Below are 21,105 nucleotides of genomic sequence, written 5' to 3' on the forward strand. Positions count from 1 at the left end.
CATACACACACACAACTATACTCACACACACACCACTATACTGTGTATGAGAATACTAGTGTGTGCATGAGTATACTAGTGTGTGTGTATGACTATAACAGTGTATGCGTATGAGTATACTAGTGTGTGTAAGAGAGTATAGTGTGTGTGTATGAGTATACTAGTGTGTGCGTATGAGTATAGTAGTGTGTGTAAGAGAGTATAATAGTGTGTGCGTATGAGTATAGTCATGTGTGTGAACGAGTATAGTGGTGTGTGCGTGTGTGTGAGAGTATAGTGGTGTGTGTGTATGAGTATAATAGTGTGTGTCAGAGAGTATAGTGTGTGTGTATGAGTATAGTGGTGTGTGTGTGTGAGAGCAGATATATAGGGATATGTATTATTTCGGCCTCTCAGGTGTTTAAGGTTTTTGACTGTGCTCTGGTAACTTTGTGCTTTTTTGTTCAGATGTACAAGTGTTATTGAACATTATGGATGATTTAGGACACCATTAAATAAATAATCATGATACAAAACATTGGTAAGAATTAATATCATTTATTCCAAGGACATATCAAGACATGAACAGTCATGACATGAAACAATCAGAGTTGCAGTTTGCAGCAGTAGGCATTATAAAGAGTTTCAGTTTTAAACAATAAAAGTGTTTTTATAAGTGTGTTTATAATGTCAAGTGGCTTTTGCTATTTTGTTTGGTATTTGTTTTACTTGAGTTTAAAAGTACAGATAGGCTTTAAAACGACTGTACTGTGTGATTACTGACATCAAGGATAAATTGATTAAATTAAGATTTTAGTAACGAAGTATGTGACCCTGAAATAGGACTACTAACTTTGAATGGAATAGTAAAAACACAAAGAATCAAAAACAAATAAAAGGATTGTACAGTTTTCACACGTCAACATGTTTACAAGAATCAACAAAGTGTAACTTCTTGTCTACTAAAGGGGCTAGTTGTAAGTTTTTGTTGTTCCATAGAATTAGCATTTACAGCTGTTCTTGGCAGTAGAAGTCCAGTGTGGTAAGTAGATAGCCATACAGTGAGAACAATAACTAACTCACAAAGCTCCTATAACTCCTTTATATTCACAATTCTAACTAAATTCACTTCATGATTGAATAATAAATGTAATATTTTTCATGATAATTCAACTTTATAATTTAATTTACTAAATTATGTCATCTAGCATGTAGACATTTACATGCCTTGGTTGTTTAAAAATGTTCCATTTAGATGAATGTTGCATGAATGTATTTGTTTTAATCATTTATTTAACAATTCAATTAGTTTTTCCTATAATTTAATTTACTGTCTATCAACATTAACCTATCTACTCTTAGATACACACTTTCCCCATGTCCCATATGGAATAAATATCCCAAAAAAAGATTGATTACTGATTATCTATCAATGATGTGCAAGCGATGATACATGAAAGGATAGAAGGTTACAGTGATGACAGTCAAGACTGTCTAGAGATCAGTGTGTGCACAGCATCAATGTACCAGAGGTGGTCACAACCCAGAGGCGGCCCAGGTCGTATGACACGTGTCGAACGGTCATGCACATTGGGACGTTCCGCCAAGCTGTGCCATTGGGTGATGAATTGGAGATGCCAAGTCTGTTGAGAGAGAACTCATCATTGGTTTTTATCAGCAGTAGCGTTGCTCAAGGCTTCTGAAGATTTCTCTTTGAGGTTATTTTAGCTTTTTCATTGTACATAAAGTTTATGTACATTTATTTATGATCAGACATTTACTCTAATTGGAAACAACACTTTAGATTCACACTTAAACACTTCAGGTATAAGCTGTAAAAATGAATTCATCACTGAGGGATGATATCTTTTATTATTACTTTTCAATTTTGCTTTCCATTAAGTGCATGAAAATAGATATGTGGGTGTCAATGCTAGACAGTAAGGCTTACCTTTGGTACACCTTGCCACTTCTATTCACTCCAAAAACACTTCCGTCGGTCCCCACTTCAATCATTGTCATGGTTTGCCCTGACACGTATGACCAGCCACTTGCGCTACAGGTTGATGTCACGTTCTGTCATAGAAGCATGAATGCATGGTGTTACTGCTGTGATCCATAGGTGAAGAAGGTTGCTGACATTATGAGATATCACTGATGCCTCAGATCCAAACCTGTGTGGTGTAGACCCGGTAACTGGTGTCGACTCCCCAGCAGCCGTTGTTGGGGCTACAGCTGAGGTACCTCAGCCTCCTTCCCAGGGAATTCCAGTACAGGGTGCCCACTCCCTTGTAGGCCAAAGCAGTGGTCTCTCTCAGACAGCGGCTGTAACTGCTAGATGTTACTGCAGCTACCTGACCATCACCACCAGCATCCACCTGCTGCAGATTCGTACCTGAAGAACACATAGACACAAGGCATTTCGTCTTCAATTACAGTGCTGCCCTAGCATTGTTGTATTATACAGTTAACTAAATGAAATCAGTGATGAAAGGCAGATAGGCCCACACAGACTGGATATTTGTTCATGTAGAGATAACAATAGTTACCGCTGGTCTTTAGCATGTTGCCTCCTACACTCTTGTACACTCGGTTTGAGGTGCTGACCCCCCACAGTCCAGCTGGTCCAACTGAGATATGCTTGAGTGAGGCATAGCCAAGAACATACCACCTTGATCCAATTAGGATATACGCCCGATTGGACCTGGTTGTTGCAACCACTTTTCCTAGTCCAGCATCAATCTGATTGATACCACTCAGTCTTGGTCCCTGTCTGCAGTTAAATGCTGTGAAGACAAATCATTAGTCATTATGTGAGAGGAAACACCAATGTCATTCATTTCATCATTATACTATATCATACACTGATTTAAAAATCTATTATGTAATAACAATGTATCTAACAGTGACTTACCATGACTACCAGCCAGGTAACACAGCACCAGCATGAAGGCTGCAACAGCTTTCATCTTGTCTCTGTGTTTGTGAGTCTTGATGGTGTTGCAGAATGAACCTCAGGATGTGTTCGAGCCACTGTCTTACATCCCATCATGGGTCGCTTATTTATACACTGGACCTGTGCTCAGTTCCAACATAAACTGGTTCTACTGGTTGTTCAGGGAAGCAAGCAACACGTCTTTAAAAAATATATATACATTCCCGACAACTTTTATCAATTTGTACCTGCCAGTGTGAAATATTTCAGCCAAAACAAAACAAGAGATGAACTCAGAGGCTGTGACTGCAGGACAGCCCTGACCGGATTTCTGTCCTCATGTTGACACGCCAGCATCATACTGTGAACCCACCAAAAAACTTGTCTGTTCATACTGTCCAGCAAACTTGACAAAAATAACTTGGCTATTCATACTTGTCCCTACAACCAAAATGAGAAATATATTCATTACAGCTGTTACAGCAGAAAGTATTCTACCTTGTCCTTTCCTCTGCAGCTCAGGCCCTGATTTCTCCATGGCATCAACCTGGCCTGGGAGTGAGGGTGGTGTCAGCATCAGCATCAGAAGATGTAGGAAAAACATGAGCAGTGCTTCTTGCTTCTCAGCCGAATAATTTTGAACCAGATTACACCTTCTGGGCCCTGGTCATACTGACAGAGGAGAGCTCCTTGACTGGAAACCGCTTGCTGAATGGTGCCTGCTGTCCATAGTGGTTGGTTTGCTCTGTTACAATTTCTGGAGAAACTGGACCCAAATGCAGCCACTGACACAGTGGCTGCATTAGCAGTAGCACACTAAGCACAAAAGCAGGTACACCGATGATGAAAGCAGACGAACAACCAAAGGGCAATGGGAAGACACTGAGGTAAAATACATGAGGAAACAAGACACAGGTGCGGCAATTACACACATGAGCTAATCACGATGGGAGAGCACAGGAAGACAAGACATAGGGAATTTCACAATAAAACAGGAAACAGGAGACAAACCATAACATTAATGGTATGGTGTGTATACCAGGTCAGCCGTATGTGCCCCTACAGTGGTATTGTCTAATAGTGTGCAAGCACTGGAGCACACTATAGAATAAAATGATAACATCCATTACAGTGAATACACATTGTGCATACAAGAAATACTATATGAATGTGTTAGGATTTTCACAAATCTTTCTAGGTGAGTTTCAGACAGTATGAAGCTGTTTCCTGTAATACCTAAATTGATTTCACAACAGCAAGAAGGGCAAAACGTTGTTATCAAACTGGAGGAAATGGGCATGTAGTTTGTGATCTTGTTGGAGGCTGTCTAAGATATCGGTATCAATTACTGATCAGTCTAGTGTTGCTAATTTGTTTTTACTATTTACTATTTACATATTACGGTTTAAATTGGATGAACATACATTAAACCCCACCAAGGAAGTGCTGCTCTTTTTTTTGACACACTATACCTTTAAACTCACATGACTGCTGTGTGACACTTTAGTCTGGTTTATACTGTGTATGTGTTGACTGACTGTCACTTTTCCACATTGGGCAGTGAGCTCACTGTAGCTGTGTGTACTGCTGAGACTAATTAATACAAGCCCTTTTACTGCTTTTGTCCTCCATTCAGTTCACCCTGATTGCTGCAGATTCCAGCTCTCTATCTAAATGTCAGAAAGACTTGTTAACCATAGGTTAGTCAAGTTACGCACATTTTTAGTAGTTTTAGTGTTAAGATTGTTATTTTATTTTTGTTACCATGATACAGCACACAAGTTGTAGAGTTTGGTTTATGTGTATGTAGTAGTACCATTATCTATGTGTGGCAAGGGACCGTCAACTGTCACATATGGATGCCTTGATATTTATTTTTTCCTTCTTCTATTTCTTTTTAGCCTGGGTGCAGACACACAGCAAGTGCCAGACCTCCACCCAATAGCGACACAGGAGCTCTGACAAGATTATTAACAAAATGTACTGAAGCATTAACTGCTTTTGTTAATAATCATGACAGAAATTTAAATAAAAGTTAAAATAAAAAGTGGTTGTTGTAATGTTTCCCCATAACTGAAAAATACATTTCAGGTGCTGAGAGAAATGTTTCATTTTCTTTTAACACTTTGATGTTACCAGTGGCAGCTTTTGTTCAGCTCTTTCCCAATTTCTTCTTTTCCTGTTTATTTTTTCCTCATTTTCCTCATTTCCATACAGTGAGCATCCAATTTGATTGTGTGAGTGGCAGATCTGAGAGCTGTAATGGATTGGTAGAAAATGCTGCAGGCATTTTTCCCTTGTATTTTATTGCTTACACATATGCTCTGGTGGTTTTTACAATAGCTTTCTTCACCTACTCTGTCTCTAAGTCCATAATGTCTTATCGGACATAATGGATGATTTAGGACACCATTGGTAAGAATCAATATTATTATTTATCAGAGTTGCAGTTAGTAGCAGTAGTAGGCTACAGATGTTAACCATTACAAAGACTTTCAGTTTAAAACATACAAAGTGTTATAGTGTTTGTAATGTCAAGTAGCTTTTTCTATTTTGTTTGGCATTTGTCTTAACTTTTACTTGAGTTTAAAATTACAGATAGGCTTTAAAATGATTGTAGGCTACTGTGTGATTCTGACATCAAGGATAAATTGATTGAATTAATATTTTAGTAAGGAAGTGTGAAATAGTAGCACTGGCACTAAAATAGTACAATTAACTTTGTTGTTTTTCATACAATACAGGAGTCAAAAAAATAAAGGGATTGCACAATTTTCACACGCCAACTTCTTCACAAGAATCAACAAAGCTTTACTTCTTTGCTACTAGAGGAGTTAGTTGTAAGTTTTAGTTGTTGCTACATAGAATTAGCATTAACTGTTCTTGATGGTAGAAGTCCAGTGTGGTAAGTAAATAGCTGTTTACGTCAATGTTGGCCATACAGTGTACGAGCAATAACTAACTCACAAAGCTTCTATAACTCTTTCATATTCACAATTCTGACTAAATTTACATTATGATTGAACAATAAATGTTATATTTGTCATAAAAATTCAACATTATGATTGAATTCTTAATATAGTACAAATGATGTCATCTATAGCAAGTACACATTTACATGCTTTGGTTGTTTCAAAAAATGATCCATTTAGCTGCATGTATGCATTTGCTTTTGTAATGTCCATTTATTTATTTCATATTCAATTAGTTTTTTTTCTCTTTAATGTAATTTACCAGGATGTCCATGTCCATCAACATTAACATAGCTACTCTTTTAAAATTTAAACACACTTCTTGCTATATTTCCCCATGTCCCATCTACAAAAAACATACAAAAAAAGATTGATTACTGATTATCTATAAATGATATGCAAGTGATGATACATGAAAGGATAGAAGGTTACAGTGATGACAGTTAAGACTGTCTAGAAATCAGTGTGTGCACTGCATCAGAAAACCAGAGGGGGTCACAACCCAGAGGCGGCCCAGGTCGTACGACACATGGCGAGCGGTCAAGCACACTGGGACGTTCTGCCAAAATGTGCCATTGGGTCGACTGCTGGAGATGCCAAGTCTGTTGAGAGAGAAGTCATCATTTGTTTTTATCAGCAGTAGTGTTCCTCAAGGCTTCTGAAGATTTCTCTTTGAGGTTATTTTAACTTTTTCATTGTACGTGAAGCTTGTTTATGTAATGATCAGACATTTACGCAACACTTTAGATTCACACTTTAATGCCCCAGGTACAAGCTGTTAAGATGAATTAGTTGATATTAAGGAATGATACTTTCTAGCATTGCATTCTGCTGTTTGCAAACATTACGTAATATGCTTTCCTTTAAGTGCATGAAAATGGATATGTTGTGGGTGTCAATGCTAGACAGTAAGGCTTACCTTTGGTACACCTTCCCACTACTATTCACTCCAAAAACACTTCCGTCGGTCCCCACTTCAATCATTGTCATGGATAGCCCTGACACGTATGACCAGCCACTTGCGCTACAGTTTGATGTCATCTGTCATGGAAGCATGTGGTGTTATTTCCGTGATCCATGAGTGAAAAGAGTTGCTGACATGAAATATCACTGATGTCTCAGATCCAAACCTGTGTGGTGTAGACCCGGTGACTGCTGTCGACTCCCCAGCAGCCGTTGTTGGGGCTACAGCTGAGGTACTTCAGACTCCTTCTCAGGGATTTCCAGTGCAGGGAGCCCACTCCCTTGTAGGCCAAAGCACTGGTCTCATTCAGACAGTAGCTGTGACTGGTATATACTGCAGCTACCTGACCATCACCACCAGCATCCACCTGCTGACTCGAACCTACACATTGACACAAGACATTTAGTCTTTGATTACAGTGCTGCCCTAGCATTGTTGTATTATACAGTTAACTAAATGAAACAGTGATGAAAGGCATGATAGGATTTTTTCATTTGGAGATAATAGTTACTGCCGGTCTGTAGCATGTTGCCTCCTACAAACTTGTACACTCGGTGTGAGGTGCCGACCCCCCACAGTCCAGCTGGTCCAACTGAGACGTGCTTGAGTGAGACATAGCCAAGACTGTACCACGACGATCCAACTAGCATAAACGCTTGATTGTACTTGTTTGTTGCAACCACTTTTCCTAGTCCAGCATCAATCTGTTGCATACCACTCAGCTGTGGTCCCTCTGTGCAGTTCCATGCTGTGAAGACAAAGTCACAGTCGTTATGTGAAAGAAAACAATGTCATTAATTTTATCATCATCATACATAATATGTATATACTGTACGTATATACTTGGAAATTAATTCTGTAATAAAAAAGCATCTAACAGTGACTTACCATGACTACCAGCCAGGTAACACAGCACCAGCATGAAGGCTGTAACAGCTTTCATCTTGTCTCTGTGTTTGTGAGTCTTGATGGTGTTGCAGAATGAACCTCGGGATGTGATGTTTGGAGCCACTGTCTCACATCCCATCATTGATTGCTTATATACACACTGGACCTGTGCTCAGTTCCAACACAAACTGGTTCTACTGGCTGTTCTGGAAAGTTGTAGCTATAGCTTCTCAAAAGAACCAGCAAAACGTTCCCTATATAGGGAGGGTTTTCATTCCACACATCTTTTCATAAAGCTACCTGAGGCAAACTCAGATGTTATGACTGCAGGACATGTTGACATGGCAGCATTTGTCAATCCACCAGTCTTGTTTGCTGGCTCAAAACTTAGGAATGGACATTCATACTGTCCGTATAATAAATGAGAAATATTCTAAATACTGTAGAAGCATTTTCTGGTTCTTGTTAGTTATATGATGATATGATAGATGAAGAGATTGTCTACAAATGGCTATAAAGTCCATTCCTTTTTTTAAATTTCAGATTATTCAGAGCTGTGCTGCAAGATTTTTTAACCATCACGTAGAGGAGTTCTCACTTCACACCATTACTGAGCAGTGTCCTTTAGAAGAGTTGTGAGGTCACTTATAAAGTTCTTAATGGTTTGTTATCACATCAAAGATTAGGAAACAGGCAGCATAAGATTTTTAACAAAGTTCCAAATCTATATATATAAATATACATTTTATGTCATTCTCATTTTGAATCATGGACATCCTTTGACTGTAGAAGGTGGGGTTGAGCTGATGACACATGCAGGATGGTATGTATTGTATAATAGAATGTGTAGTGTTTCTCTGCAGCTATAATCTAAAACCAGATTAAAACCACAAGACATCAATTACTGGAACAAGTCTGGTACATTTCCTCATACATACATTCCAATACATATAGGAACATTTCTTTGCCACAGTGAAGTTGATCCTTTAAGGGATAGTTCAACATTTTGGCAAATTGGCCCATTGCCATAATCGCTATTGTCATAGCAGTAGGTTCGTTACCTTTAATTGTCGGTGTAAGCTATTTTTAGAACGGTGGAGCGGAGCAGAAGGCTGCTCAGGGCTATATGGAGGCTATAAGGGAATTTCTTGGTTTCCCTCATCAAACTCATCAAATACACAATCCAACAACTCCAAAACGCTCTGGTGGACAAGTTGTGACCTGCACATTCACCACGCTATGAGATAATAATGGAACGTTACGAGACAGAGCTGTTTTAGAGGTAAATTCATGCAAAACCGCTGATGCGCGTTGCCTTCAGGGACAGTTTTTCAGCAAGCAGACTCTGTACCTCGAAAACGGCTCAGTTTCGTAACGTTCCGTTTAGAAACATTATTTTAAGATTGAAAAACTACAAAATGGGGCTTTTAATCAGAAACCAGTTGGGAAATATTGGTTGCAAGTGGTGGAGGATGATGGATTCTCCACCAGGTAAATGTAAACATCGCCCAACTCGAGCTTCGGCAGGGAACTGTCATTTTAAACGGCTCATATACAGCAGCTGGTGTTGTATATGGGTCACAAGTGCCCAAAACTTCAAAGTTGTTTTTATATCTTTCTTTCTCGGCTGCTGACAGATGATTTAAGTCATTACTCAGTTGTTTGTCAATAGAGAGTCCGTTGCGCCACCATTTCAGAATGTTGCTTTTGACCGGCAGGTCACTGGGAAGTCACGTGTCGTGTGACACAAGCCACACATGCTCTCCCTGTGTGATGGCCTGGGTAGTGGACAGTCTGAGGACAAAGAGCTTTCAGGTTGAAGTTTATAATAATTAAATGCACCGATGAGACTGTGCTAGGTCTCTGCTGTACGTCTTGACCCCATGTCAGCTGTTCAGCTGTAGTAGAGGAAAACTTGGCTCATGCTCCAGTCATTAAAAAAACAAACTCTGGTCCTGCTGCATACCTGACGCGGTGCGGCACACCTGTCACTCAGCAGCATACCTGACGCTCTTATTCTTTTAATTGCGATAGTTCCACAGCCAAAGTAGTGCTACATTCAGCCGAGCCTGAGACCAACATACAATACGTAACAGGTTTACATGACACTTGAGAAAACCGAATTATTGCCTTATCCGACAATAACTGGAAACTGTGAACTCCAGCTACTATCGGAGTTCTCCAACTCCGATTCAGACAACCAGATAATGCGATTGGAATTGAACTTTCTCACAACAGCAATGTTACACCATATGTGCACAAATCATTAATCTGCTTTATCAATTAAAAATAAAATCCATACTGGAAGACCAGAAAAACGCACAAATTTCTTTATTGCAAAAGAAAATATTTCAGGAGACAGACTGTGTTCAAAGTTAAAAAGATAATATTAGAATAGGCTATACATCCTGTTTTCCTGTTCTGTTGCTACAATAATATATAGCCATTTTTACCATCTCAAGAAAAATACATTAAAGCGAGTAATTTAGAGAGAGAGTGGCGCTTTTTTCATGTTGTTGATTTTTATATTGTATTTGTGTTCTAACACTGAATTATTTGCAAAAAAGTTTATCATTGTTGCTGTAATTGTTGTTGTTATTATTAGCTGACAAGGCCAGTGTCAGTCATGATGCATAGGGACAGGATACAGTACAGGATAATGTCAGTCATATAGGAGTGAGGAGGAACATACAGTAGCCTACATACATATATAGTGTTTTAGTTGCATGGCAAGTGTGAGCATACTTCAACACTATATTCTAACTGACTGATCGGTGTGTGTTGTGTTTAATATGATTAGATTATACTACAAATAAAGTATTTGTGTTAAAATTACGGTTCCACTTTGCGTCCTTCGTGCGATCGGATAAAAGGCATCTCCAAACCAAACTCCCGGACTGAATTTCAACCCCCGCCCGCCCCATGGTTAACTATAAAAATAGACATGTTCACTTAAAGGTTATAGCTACAACTTTTTCATCAAAAGGATTCATTTTTTAACTCTTTCGCGACCACACTAATTCTTCAGCACATCCGCTCAGGACCACATGTTTTTGGCTATTTGTTTACCTTTTATCTCACGTCGAACCGAACTCTGTACGTCACCTAGAAACAAACGGTCTTCACTTGGTTGAAGAGTGACTTTCCAACGTGCTTCTCGAAAAAACGGCGAGTTTTTCTGCCGTTTCGTTCGTGAGTACGAAGTAGAAGAAGAGAGCTGGGTTTCTCCAAAAACGGAGCTCCCGCTCTAGTTTCAGAGAAAAACGCACTTTTGTGTCAAGTGGCAATCTGCTCATTTTACCGGTAATCTGCAGTGTGGCATGTCTCCCAAATCATTTCTACGGCTAAATAAATATATTTGTAGGTAAATCTGGGGGTTGTGGCAGCGTGGAGAGCAGCGGTGCAGCGGTGCTGGTCTCTGGCCGCAGCGCAGCAGCTCCGTGACACTGCTGTGTGACTGGCCGGCGATGAGTGCTCTAGGGCGGGGGCGGCCGGTCACAGCCCCCGCTGCTCAGCGCCCGCTCCGCTGCACAGCGCTGTGAAAACAGCTGTGATAACGGGCTTTCAGATCCGAGTCTCCAAACCAGAAACGTTTGTAAACAACACCGGAAAAACTCGCCAGATTTGTCGTCGGTCGCTTTTGTCAAAAGTCACCAAGAGGGTTTGGAAAGTCGCCAGATTCAGCGAGAAAGTCGCAACACTGTAGCCGACAGCCGCACAGTGCTGCACGCTGTCCCCAGAGCACCATTCAAGGAGAACGATTACTCAAACAAAACCAAGATCACACAGTTTATAAAAAACATTATGTTTTGGTTTTAGTTTAAAACAGTTTTACATATCAGAGGACTACCATATTCACACACAGGGTACCTCAGAGTGTCTATTATCGTAATCTGTAAAAAAACGGTTTTGACGAGTTTACTCGTCAGTGGTCGTGAACGTTCGGCAGGCTGTGACGAGTTTACTCGTCAATGGTCGTGAAAGAGTTAAAAATAATGCATCCACAGAATGTCTAGAGGGGTGCAGAATAAAAGTATTAATTTTACTGAATTTAAAAAAAAAAAAATAGTATATAAATAATTGTTTAATAAATTGTGGCGGGTCCGAAATATATAAATATTTACATCTGGTTACGTTGGCAATGTCTGCATGGAATGATCTCTGTGGCAACAGCATTAGAACGTTGATGTCATGTGTCTACTGCAGAGTCCTGCACGGGTCCAATTTTGGAAACCCGCGCCCGCCCGACCCGTTGGTTTTTAAGCCCGTGTCCCAACCCGTCACCCGTGATTATTTCTGATTACAACCCGGATCCGACCCGCCCGTCAATATTAAGACCCGTTGCCCGACCCGCTGCCCGTTAGATCGCCGTCATCACCGGCGATAACGGGGGTAGCCTACAACAGCTGTACTCTTTAGAAAAAAGAAAAAAGAAAAGAGAGAGGAGGGGGGGGGGAGCCGTACTCTTTCGCGGCTATTTCCGGAACGGAGAATGATAGCAACGTAATTCTTTTTTTAATGAAAGCAGGACACCTCAGCCTTTACATTGATCCCATCAGTGTGTTTGTAGCTTACCCAGAAGCCGAGCAGTCAAGCCATGACAAGCTAAACTCCAGGGAAAGCTGTGAGCGGTCACACGAGCGGCCAAAGATCGTTTATTTACATCAAGATGCTGCTCTGTTGTTGCCGTGAGTGATGAAAAAAAAATGATTTGCTACGCTGGTTCATGCAGCTGCGCGTGAGTTTTCCTCTGTAGGCCTACACATTCACCCACGTACCCACCCGCGTTCATTTGAGTTCCGCCCGTGCCCGACCCGTGAATTTTCACAAGACAGCTTATCCACCCGTTGAGCACCGTTTTTGCGGGGTACCCGTCGGATACCCGCGGGGATCCGACCCGATGCAGGACTCTGGTCTACTGCTGTAACTGGCAACCAGTAAAACGGAAGGTTGGAGCGAGAGCAGGCAGTGTGAGTTCTACACCTACTGGCCAGGAGGAATTAAACTTAGCTATCACCTTTAACCTTACTGAATGCTCTTAATGTGTTAGTCTGCCCCCTCCACTCACTCAGACAAACAGCCAATATTCTGTGACAGGTGCTATGGCAGCTGTCACAGTAGCCTAGGAGACAAACACAGGAGGCAATTGATGATTTTTGGAGACAGAAAGATTAAATATCATCTCGAAGTCACCAAAACTTAAATTATACCCCTTTCCCACTGGCCAAAAAACCCGTTTAAACCCGCTAACAATCGGCTTTTGGTGGCAGTGGGAAAGGCGCACCGAGCCGCGTTGACCCGCGTCGACGCGGGTCAAACGACTCGGCAAGCGACGCGGGTTAAAATCGCCTTTAATCGGCTCGGCTCCGAACGGCTTGCAGTGGGAACGCCAGACCCGCGTCAACCCGCTAATTTACGTGATCGCCGGTCGCGTCTCATATCACGTACCAAAACAAAGCTCTGCTCCGCTCTGCTCTCATCCGAGACTGGGATCAAAACATCAGAGAACACTGACCAAAAACGATTGAAAAAAAGAAAAGAAGCGACAGTCTGTTTAACTGACGTGTTGTGCCGCGGACGTCCGTCATCCGGCCGCAGCAGACTCTCTGTCCTCCGCGGTCCTGGTGCTCCAGGTCAGCCAGCCAGAGAGTCTGCCTCGGCGGACGGACACTCCGCGGCGGGCGGCTGTGGCATGACTGTGTGTGTCTCTTGCACCGCGGATGAGAGCGGGGCGACTGGTTTATGCTCTGTCTGATCACTCAGCGGGGGGTCAGACTCGGCTCATTTTGGTCAATGGGAAAGGGGCCAAATGCCGATTGTTAGCGGGTCGACCCGCGTTTAAAAAACCCGCGTCGACCCGCTAATTTTAGTGGGAAAACGGCTTTAGCTTTACTGCTAAGGCTGTCGGTTGCCGCGAAACGGCGATAGCAACGGGCTAATTTCTGTTAGCCTGTCAATGGAGTTTTACATTATATGTTAGCATTAAGCTAGCAGACTTCATGCTTAGTTGTGATAGTGTTTTGAACATGTTTCAAAGGCCTATGTGGGTTTGATTGAACATCTTTGATGCTTACATATTGCCACTTAATATATTGCTTTACTCCTCTTTTTATTTTATGTATGCCTTTTTTACTGTAGCCTAGGTAGGGCATGCGATAGCTATTCGGTTAGGCTAATGTTAGAGATGTTAAAGATAACTTTGACATCTAAACATCTCTGACAATATGTTGCCTCAGATACTTAACTTAGATGTAGAGATGACAGATGTAGACGTCCTTGTTAATTTTATCCACGTTTAGTTGGTGTCGTCTACCGCATAACTTTATCCAGAGCAGACACTTCTCTCCGTTGAGATGTGGCTTGGGGAAAGGTAAAAAAAAATCCACCCCGTCACCCAGCCTCTCGGGATACCCATAGACTGTAAAAAATATGGACGTAGCATCCGTGACATCACCCATTGGTTTTGGGGAGTCGTTTTTGTGACTCAAATATGGCGGCCTGAACAGCTCCATGTTGGATTGGCCGGCCGAGAACCCGCCCACTGGCCTTGAAACAGCTGTCCACGGAGCTGCTCGGACCTGTCACTCAATGTTTCCGCGCCCTAATTGGCCAGAGTTTTAACCTAATAACAGTGAAACGGTAGAGTTTTTAAAAAAAATTCACCCCCCTCAGAGTGTGTGCGGGAGACCAAAAAACGTTCTGACACCAGGCTTTGATCATGTTTATTGAGGATTTAAAGTCTGCGATTTTAACATGGGGGTCTATGGAGAATGCTCCCTTCTGACACCAGCCCCCAGAGGAAGCCGAGGGGATTGCAGTTTTTTGAACGCGGAAGTGAGCTTCACTTCTCAGACCGACAACTGCCCCCTTGGGGATACCTAGTGTCGGAGTTGCATGTAGGCCTACCCCATGCACACCGTTTGACCATTTTAAACTTAAAATGTCAAGAAAAAACATATAAAAACGAATGAAAACTGACTAACTGACTGCATTTCAATGGACGCAGAGAATGTCTGAGTGTATGGGCTAGCTATGCGCACTGTGACTGGCTCATCGCGTTTGGGGGCGTGGCTTAGCCATAGGTCAGGAGCCAGGAGCTCCGTTTCTGAACAAGCCTCTGCCTGCTCGGCCAACTCAGCTGACAGCCTGGTCGCACTGGACGCGGAACCGAAGCGCAGCGCCCTGGAGCGGAGGCAGTTTCAGATAGGCGCACATGTTAACCGGTCTGCCTGGTCGCACATCTCGCACTATGGAGCGCAGTGCGCGCGCCTGCAGCGCTTCAGATCGGTTCATTTCTATTTTTCACGCGAGCCGCGAGCGCCGAGAGCGCCGTCTGTCAAGCTGGATAGACCAGATCGTACCAGACAGGAAGTCAGGCACAGAAAAGGCGAGAGAATCCGGTCAATTTTCAAAATAAAATAAATAAAATGATGATTAATTAAGTTGTTACTTGTCCGTCTATAGCCTAAATATTTGTCAGTTGCGTCTGCACACGAGACACACACACACACACACACATGTTTAAAATGATATGTGTGTGTGGAAAACCGAGTGAAAACGAGAATGGGCGACTGCAGCCGATGTCTGACGGGCGCGGAGAGAGGAGGAAAAGTACGCTCCCAGTGCGACCACTCAAGCGCCCGCGAAGGCGTGCGCAGTGCGCGAGCACAGCTTCCGCGTGCAGTGCGACCAAGGGGTGACTCCTTCTCAGGAGTTTGCTCCAGAGTGTCTGGTGAGAAACCTGCTCATCCACGTCAAACTGCCTCTGCAGCTTTGTTGTCGTGTTCTTCCTTCTGTCAATACTGCTTCCTCCTCACTGTTTCTGTGATGCTTGGTTTCAGGAAGTCCAATCTGGTTTGCACGTACCTCTTTAAAAATAAGTCAGCTGCTTCGCCAGTCTTCCTGTTGGGAGTTGTGCAGGAAGTGTGAGACTTTATCGTCAAAACTTTCCTCTCACAGCTTGACACTCGTGCCCTCCAGCGGTACATGTGAGAATGATCTTTCATACACAGTCTCTGAGATAATGCTGACAGCGGCTCCCGTGTCTATTACCGTGTTTACTTCAAAGTCAACGCTGAATGGCCGCCTGCCTGTGTCACCTGCACTGAACACTGAGACTGTACCACCTTGATCCAATTAGGATATACGGCCGATTGGACCTGGTTGTTGCAACCACTTTTCCTAGTCCAGCATCAATCTGCTTGATACCACTCAGACTTGGTCCCTGTCTGCAGTTCCATGCTGTGAGGACAAATTCACAGTCATTATGTGAGAGGAAACAACAATGCCATTAATTTCATCATATACTACCATACTAAATAAATCAATTATGTTATAAAAATGCATCTGACAGTGGCTTACCATGACGACCAGCCAGGTAACACAGCACCAGCATGAAGGCTGCAACAGCTTTCATCTTGTCTCTGTGTTTGTGAGTCTTGATGGTGTTGCAGAATGAACCTCAGGATGTGTTGGAGCCACTGTCTTACATCCCATCATGGGTCGCTTATTTATACACTGGACCTGTGCTCAGTTCCAACATAAACTGGTTCTACTGGTTGTTCAGGGGAGCTAGTGTACTATTTTTGTTGTGGGTTCTCAATAACTACACCGTTACTTGAAAGAGAAGGTACTTTATCAAACTTGTCTTCAGGAATATAAGCAGCATTCACATAAACCTCTGATACTAAGCAAATATGCATTTGCTGTTATCATTACAGCTAGGAGGAAAGTTTTCATTCAACATTCAAAAAAAAAAAAACCCGGTGCAACAACTTTTATCAATTTGTACCTGCCAGTGTGAAATATTTTAGCCAAAACAAAACAAGGGATGAACTCAGAGGCTGTGACTGCAGGACAGCCCTGACTGGATTTCTGTCCTCATGTTGACATGCCAGCATCACACACCTGTAAACCCAGCAAAAAACTTGTCTGTTCATACTGTCCAGCAAAATTGACAAAACTAACTTGGCTATTCATACTTGTCCCTACAACCAAAAATGAGAAATATATTAATTACAGCTGTTACAGCAGAAAGTATTCTGCCTTGTCCTTTCCTCTGCTGTTTCCCCTACAGCTCAACCCAGGTGAGGGTGGTGTCAGCATCAGTATCAGAAGATGTAGGAAAAACATGAGCAGTGCTCCTTGCTTCTCAGCCGAATAATTTTGAACCAGATTACACCTTCTGGGCCCTGGTCATACTGACCGAGGAGAGCTCCTTGACTGGAAACCGCTTGCTGAATGGTGCCTGCTGTGCTGGGTCCATAGTAGTTTGTTCTGTTACAATTTCTGGAGAAACTGGACCGAAATGCAGCCACTGACACGGAAGGTTACACCCTGCCTTTCCGAAAATAGACTTCCATTCTTTGGAATAGCAGGGTTTCCTATTTTTTCTAAAGACCCCACCATTCCGAAAAGGCTATTGGGGAAAACCCTCCATTCCGAAACCCCCCACTCCGAACGGACAGACGGACACAATCAGAAAAGAAACGGAGGCTGCACATTGATCCTTTTTTATTTTGGGGGGGTTCAAACGGATCATGTGCATAATTATCTGCAAAACAAGCTAATATTTCATATTAGTGATACATAACGCTCATTATGCTTCTAGCCTGTCTAGCCTCCACCTGGGCTTTTTACTAAACTTAAAGCAGAAGTAAGCGGGATACATTTGTGCTGATATAAGTCTTAAATAGTTATATCTTCCGACAGCAATCACTTATATAGAGTGTTTGGTCTGCAACACGGGTCTGTCAGTCACTCTGCTCTGCTGTAAGCCGAGGAGAAAACTTTCCTTGTATCCTACAACCTTTATCCAATGAGGAGAGAGAACGGCATAAAGGGGCGGTCCTCTCTGTGTGTGCAGCCCAGGGATTATTGCTTACACATGCTCTGGTGGTTTTTACAATAGCTTTCTTCACTTACTCTGTCTCTAATAGTTATAGTATCCATAATGTCTTATCGGACATAATGGATGATTTAGGACACCATTAAATAAATATGATACAAAGCATTGGTAAGAATCAATATTATTATTTATTCCAAGGACATATCAAGACATAAACAGTCATGACATGAAACAATCAGAGTTGCAGTTAGTAGCAGTAGTAGGCTACAGATGTTAATCATTACAAAGACTTAAAGTTTAAAATATGCAAAGTGTTATAGTGTCTATAATGTCAAGTGGCTTTTGCTATTTTGTTTTGTATTTGTTTTTACCCTTTACTTGAGTTTAAAAGTACAAATAAGCTTTAAAATGACTGTACTGTATGATTACTGACATTAAGGATACATTGATTAAATTAAGATAAGGAAGTATGTGACACTGAATCAGGACAAATAACTTTGTTGTTCTCATTCAATTGCAGGATTGGTGAAACATAAAGAATCCCAAAACTAAAGGGAGTACACAATTTTCACACGTTAACATGTTCACAAGAATCAACAAAGTGTAACTTTTCCTTCACTATACTTTAAAGGAGCTAGTTGTAAGTTTTTGTTATTGCTACATGAAATTGGCATTCACAGCTGTTCTTGACACAAGCCTCAACCTTCTCTGTGTTTACATGGAATTACTGTAAGGTAAGGACATGCATCATTGTAAAATGTCATCTTCAGATTAAACAGTCAATTGTGGAAATAAGATAATTGGGCCAGAGCTACTTTGTTAGCATGCTAATCTCAAGTCCAGTGTGGTAAGTGAATAGCTATACATCAATGTCAGCCATACAGTGAGAGCAGTAACTAGCTTACAAATAGCTCCTATAACTCCTTCATATTTACAGCAGCATAATTATAATACAATTTACTAATATAGTAGAAATTATGTCATCTAGCGAACTGTCAGTTTTGTAAAAGTGATCAAAATATATGAATGAGTTCCTTCTTGCAGAATTTTCCCAATTCCCATATACAAATTTATGAAATAAACATAAGCTGAATAAGAAGTTACACCAGAGCTTTCACACAGAGAAAAATAATTGATCACTGATTATTTGTAAGTCATGTGCAAGTGAAAATACAGTGATGACAGTCAAGACTGTCTAGAGATTAGTGTGTGCACCGCATCAGTGTACCTGAGGTGGTCACAACCCAGAGGCGGCCCAGGTCGTACGCCACGTGGCGAGCGGTCAAGCAGATTGGGACGTTCCGCCAAGTTGTGCCATAGGGTCGACTGCTGGAGATGCCAAGTCTGTTGAGAGAGAAGTCATCATTTGTTTTTATCGGCAGAAGTGTTGCTCAAGGCTTCTGAAGATTTCTCTTTGAGGTTATTTTGGCTTTTTCATTGTGCATAAAGTTTATGTACATTTATTTATGATAAGACATTTACTCTAATGGGAAACAACACTTTAGATTCATCACACTTAAACACTTCAGGTATAAGCTGTAAAGATGAATTCGTCAATGAAGAATGATATCTTTTATGATTACTTTTCAATTTTGCTTCCCATTAAGTGCATGAAAATAGATATTTGGGTGTCAATGCTAGACAGTAAGGCTTACCTTTGGTACACCTTGCCACTTCTATTCACTCCAAAAACACTTCCGTCGGTCCCCACTTCAATCATTGTCATGGATTGCCCTGACACGTATGACCAGCTATTTTTGACACAGCCTGATGTTATTCTCTGTCATAGAAGCATATGCATGGTGTTACTGCTGTGATCCATGGGTGAAGAAGGTTGCTGACATTATGAGATATCACTAATGCCTCAGATCCAAACCTGTGTGGCGTAGACCCGGTAACTGGTGTCAACTGCCCAGCAGCCTTTGTTGGGGCTACAGCTGACGTATCTCATTCTTCCTCCCAGGGAACCCCAGTACAGGGAGCCCACTCCCTTGTAGGCCAAAGCAGTGGTCTCTCTCAGACAGTGGCTGGCAGTGCCACGAAATGCTGCTCCAACTACCTGACCATCACCACCAGCATCCACCTGCTGCAGACTCGTACCTGAAGAACACATAGACACAAGGCATTTCGTCTTCAATTACAGTGCTGCCCTAGCATTGTTGTATTATACAGTTAACTAAATGAAATCAGTGATGAGAGGCAGATAGGCCCACATAGACTGGATATTTGTTCATGTGGAGATAACAATAGTTACCGCTGGACAGTAGCATGTTGCCTCCCACACTCTTGTACACTCGGTTTGAGGTGCTGGCCCCCCACAGTCCAGCTGGTCCAACTGAGATATGCTTGAGCCAGACAGAGCCAAGACTGTACCACCTTGATCCAATTAGGACATACGGCCGATTGGACCTGGTTGTTGCAACCACTTTTCCTAGTCCAGCATCAATCTGCTTGATACCACTCAGACTTGGTCCCTGTCTGCAGTTCCATGCTGTGAAGACAAATCCACAGTTATTATGTGAGAGGAAACAACAATGTCATTCATTTCATCATTATACTATATCATTATACTACTTTAAAAATCAATTCTGTAATAAAAAAGCATCTAACAGTGACTTACCATGACTACCAGCCAGGTAACACAGCATGAAGGCTGCAACAGCTTTCATCTTGTCTCTGTGTTTGTGAGTCTTGATGGTGTTGCAGAATGAACCTCAGGATGTGTTCGAGCCACTGTCTTACATCCCATCATGGGCCGCTTATATATACACTGGACCTGTGCTCAATTCCAACACAAACTGGTTCTGCTAGCTGTTCTGGGAAGCTAGAGGAAATGTTTTCATTCCACACATCTTTTCAAAAAAAAAAAAAAACTACCTGGTGTGACAACTTTTAGCAATTCGTACTGCCAAAGGTATTTAAACCAAAAAAAGTGATGAACTCAGAGGCTGTGACTGCAGGACAACCCTGATTGGATCTGTCCTCATGTTGACATGCCAGTATCATACGTATCATACATCTGTGAAGCCACCAGTCTTGTTTGCTGGCTCAAACTTAGGAATGGACATTCATACTGTCCCTATAATAAATGAGAAATATTTTAAATACTGATAAGCAATTTCTGGTTCTTTTTTGTTATATGATGATATGATAGATGAAGAGATTGTCTACAAATGCATATAAAACTGGTCCCAGCTTATTAACCTAGTTCAGCATGACAAAAGGGGAACAGGCAGCCTTGTTATGCATCTGGGAAGCAAAGATGGAATTTGGGTATTTTGTTTAGTTTACTTGTATTTACCTGTATTGATACTTGCATTGATAAGAGATGTTGAGGTGTTGGGATGTTTAAAACTGTTTTGTATGTGCACATATTGCATATTGTATGTGTGCATAATCTGTTCAAAAGATTCCTTGCTGTTATGTCACTTTCTTTTTGAATCGTGGACATCCTTTGACTGTAAAAGGTAGGGTTGAGCTAATGACCCATGCAGGATGGTATGTTTTGTTCAATAGAATG

At 41.7% G+C, this 21,105-nt stretch overlaps 3 protein-coding genes across 3 annotated transcripts; all 3 read right to left on the reverse strand.

Moving 5' to 3' along the window:
- Window positions 1-1,926: 1,926 nt before the first annotated feature.
- LOC311006466 (fish-egg lectin-like) lies at window positions 1,927-2,964 on the reverse strand (the record flags this gene model as incomplete). The annotated part of the gene is made up of 4 exons (XM_083999313.1): window positions 2,894-2,964; window positions 2,529-2,765; window positions 2,154-2,374; window positions 1,927-2,055 (listed from the first exon to the last, which is right to left on the reverse strand). Exons 1-4 carry the CDS (start codon window positions 2,946-2,948, stop codon window positions 1,927-1,929), a joined length of 642 nt encoding a protein of 213 aa, XP_083855439.1. The 5' UTR covers window positions 2,949-2,964.
- Window positions 2,965-6,346: 3,382 nt separating this feature from the next.
- LOC311006467 (fish-egg lectin-like) lies at window positions 6,347-6,870 on the reverse strand (the record flags this gene model as incomplete). The annotated part of the gene is made up of 2 exons (XM_083999314.1): window positions 6,347-6,488; window positions 6,806-6,870. 2 exons carry the CDS (start codon window positions 6,868-6,870, stop codon window positions 6,347-6,349), a joined length of 207 nt encoding a protein of 68 aa, XP_083855440.1.
- Window positions 6,871-18,787: 11,917 nt separating this feature from the next.
- On the reverse strand, window positions 18,788-20,254 carry LOC311006468 (fish-egg lectin-like; the record flags this gene model as incomplete). The annotated part of the gene is made up of 5 exons (XM_083999315.1): window positions 18,788-18,929; window positions 19,241-19,365; window positions 19,462-19,685; window positions 19,840-20,076; window positions 20,206-20,254. 5 exons carry the CDS (start codon window positions 20,252-20,254, stop codon window positions 18,788-18,790), a joined length of 777 nt encoding a protein of 258 aa, XP_083855441.1.
- Between the last annotated feature and the right edge of the window lie 851 nt (window positions 20,255-21,105).

The sequence above is a fragment of the Trachurus trachurus genome (genome assembly GCF_905171665.1).
Source record: "Trachurus trachurus genome assembly, chromosome: 23".
Classification (NCBI taxonomy): domain Eukaryota; kingdom Metazoa; phylum Chordata; class Actinopteri; order Carangiformes; family Carangidae; genus Trachurus; species Trachurus trachurus.